A 3,090-nucleotide genomic window follows, 5' to 3' on the forward strand; every position below is an offset into this window, starting at 1 on the left:
TTCAGCGGTTGTGTCGGGAAGGTGAGCATCATAGAATGCCAATTTAATAGAAGAAAGTATTCTTGCATTGAGGGAGTACTTGAGTGGTGGTCCAATGTCCTTCTGCTACCTTAATACTAAATCTATAAATATCGGCACAAAAATCTATTCCTACATCCTTGTATATAAATATATTTACATATGTCCATGCCTTGATTTAGATTTCTATAAATGCCCTTTGCCTCCCAGCTCTTTCCTCTGTTTCCTTTGACTTTCCTCTTGTCCCACTATCATGCTCAGTTTTCATTTTGGTTTCAGTAATTCCTCTTGGTTACATTACCCTTGATCACACCCTACCAGGCCTCCTACACCCTCTTCACCACCGATTTGGATCAACTTGTCGTTCCCTTGTCCCTGGGTTTGTTAACACCACTTCCTTTCCCCCCACTCCCCCTTTCCTATTTCCCCCCCAGAACTGTCGGTCAAGTTGTTTTCTCCTCCAGATTGTTCATCCAGCATAGCTTATTTAGACAGACCTGAATCATTGATTCTTAAATTGAAAGAACTCAAGAAAAATCTTGAACGTTTCTATGGGCTAAATTTTGAAAGATGCAGAGAGCATCCAAAGAAGATGGAAAGGATACACAGAGCCCCTTTATCAAAAAGAGCTAGTTGACATTCACCCACATCCGAGGTAGCATATAAGCAAGAACCAGTGGTGCTGAAGGAAGAAGTCCAAGCTGAACTGAAAGCATAAGCCAAACAAGGCTCCAGGAATTGATCGAATACCAATTGAAATGCTTCGACAAGCTGATGAAACCTTGGAAACACGCACTTGTCTATGCCAAGATTTGAAAGACAGCTATTTGGCCAACTGACTGTAAGAGATCCATATTTGGATCCACTTCAAAAAGTGACCCAACAGAATGCACAACTTATAGAGCAACAGCATTGATAACACATTACAAGCAAGATTTTGCTGAAAGATCAAGTAATGGTTGTAGCACTACATTGACAGGGAGCTGCCAGAAGTTCAGACCAGATTGAGTTGAAGACGTGGAACAAGGGATATCATTGCTGATATAAAATGGATCTTGGCTGAAAGCAGAGAATACCAGAAAGATAGCTACTTATATCGACTGTGTGGATCACAACAAAGTATAGCCCCGAGGAGAATGGGAATCCCAGCACACTAGATTGTGCTCCTGCAGAACTTGTACATGGATCCAGAGGCCGGTGCATGAACAAAAAATGGAAATGCTGCATAGTTCAAAATTAAGAAAGGTGTCTGTCAGGGTTGTATCCTCTCATCATACTTATTCAATCTGTATGTTGAGCAAATAATCAGAGAAGCTGCATTACATGAAGAAGAATTCAGGCTAGATATTGGAGGAAGGCTTATTAGCCTGAAGTATGCAGATGCCACAACTTGCTTGCTAAAATTGAGGAGGAATGGAAGCACTCGCTGATGACGATCTAGGATTGCAGCCTTTAGTATGGATTACAACTCAATGTAAAGAAAACCAAAGTTCTCACAACTGGACCAATAGGTAAAAGCCGTATAAATAGAGGAAAGATTGAAACAGTCAGGGATTTCATCTTAATTGAATCCATAGCCAGTGCTCCTGGAAGCAGCAGTTAAGAGAACAAATGACACATTGCCTTGAGTATATCTACTGCTTAAGACTTCTTTAAAGTGTTCAAAAAGAATAATGTTACATTGAGGACTAACGTGCACCCGATCCATGGTATTTCCCATTGTCTCACGTGCACGTGCATGGCGGGCATTGAATAAGGAAGACTGAAGAAGAATGCATGCATCAAATTGTGCTGGAGAAGAATAGTGAAAGCGGTTCCATGGACCGCCAAAAGAACAAATTGATCTGTCTTGGAAGAAGTATGGCCAGAGTGCTCCTTTACGGCAAGGATGGTAAGACTTTGTCTTAGATATTTTGGACATGTTGTCAGGAGAAACCAGTCCCTGGAGAAACACGTCAAGCTTGTTAAAATTGAGGGGCAGTAAAATAGAGGAAGACCTTCAACAAGAAAGATTGACACTGTGGCTGCAACAATGGGCTCAAACCTAAGTACACTTGTGAGGATGCCCCGGGACGTGAGGTGGTGGTTTGTTCTGTTGCTTATAGGGTTGCTATGAGTCAGCAGACTTGATAGCACTCAAGCAGACCTCTTTATTCATTTAGGATCCTGCAGTGGCCTAAGTGAAAAAGGCAAGACATTAAACCAGCCCACCTGATTCCTATTTTCTGTCAGCTTGTTTCTAACCGTCAGCTGTATGTGGACAATACTAGAGATTGAGCAGGCCTGTGAAACCCAAGCTAATTTTCTTTGTTAGCTTTGCTCTGTCAGTCCAATGTCCTGGCCAGCGTGTGCCTCATTTAGTCTTCGGTCGCTTCTGAGGACTCAGCATGTGCCAGGGTCTGGTAACAAGACAGATGCCTGCCCTTGAGGAGTTCAGGTTCTGTGAGAGAAAAACTAAACTCAGTCGATGCCACTCCTAGTGACCCTGTATGATTAAAATGAGGCTATGGCAGAAGGTTTCAATCAAGGCAAAGTACTACCAAAATCCAACGAGGAAAGTACGGCATTAAAAAAGTTCCATGAAATAGTTTGGAGAAGAGACTTGTAGAAAGCTAAGAAAAAGAGTTTTTAAGGCAGTAAGTGATTACATGTGTACTATTTGGAAGTCATTATCCCAAGGGAAATTGTCTTGTGTTAATGTTCCCACCTTTACACTTACCCTGTTTTCTCTTCCCAGTTGGTTCAGCAGTGGCCGCCAATGCAGAAATCCATGGTGAAGAGTGCTGAGGAAGAGGACGGTACTGGTGGTATCAACTTAGATAAAGCCAAGGAGAGGCTTCAGGAGGAGGATAAATTTGACAAAGAAGAATATAGGAAGAAAATTAAGGCAAAGCACCGGGTAAGCTTTCCATCTTAGTACTCAGAATTTAAGATGTTCCTAGACATGCCTAAATATCCTCTCTCCCTCCCTCCAAGGAGATTATTTCAGGTGCTTTTGATATATGCTGTGTCACAAACATTTAAAGTTTTATATTTCCCCTGACAAAGATACTTCAAGTAACAAAACTTATG

The 3,090-nt window shown here is 41.8% G+C and overlaps 1 protein-coding gene across 1 annotated transcript in view; it reads left to right on the forward strand.

Annotated features, from left to right (window-relative positions):
- Positions 1-3,090, forward strand: part of DDX10 (DEAD-box helicase 10) — a 279,004-nt gene that overhangs the window by 166,906 nt on the left and 109,008 nt on the right. The window contains 1 exon segment of the mRNA XM_004709048.2: positions 2,756-2,917. Coding sequence (XP_004709105.1) covers positions 2,756-2,917 — 162 coding nt within the window.

The sequence above is a fragment of the Echinops telfairi genome, unplaced genomic scaffold (assembly GCF_000313985.2).
Source record: "Echinops telfairi isolate 266 unplaced genomic scaffold, ASM31398v2 ScPeMD7_7421;HRSCAF=8459, whole genome shotgun sequence".
Lineage (NCBI taxonomy): Eukaryota > Metazoa > Chordata > Mammalia > Afrosoricida > Tenrecidae > Echinops > Echinops telfairi.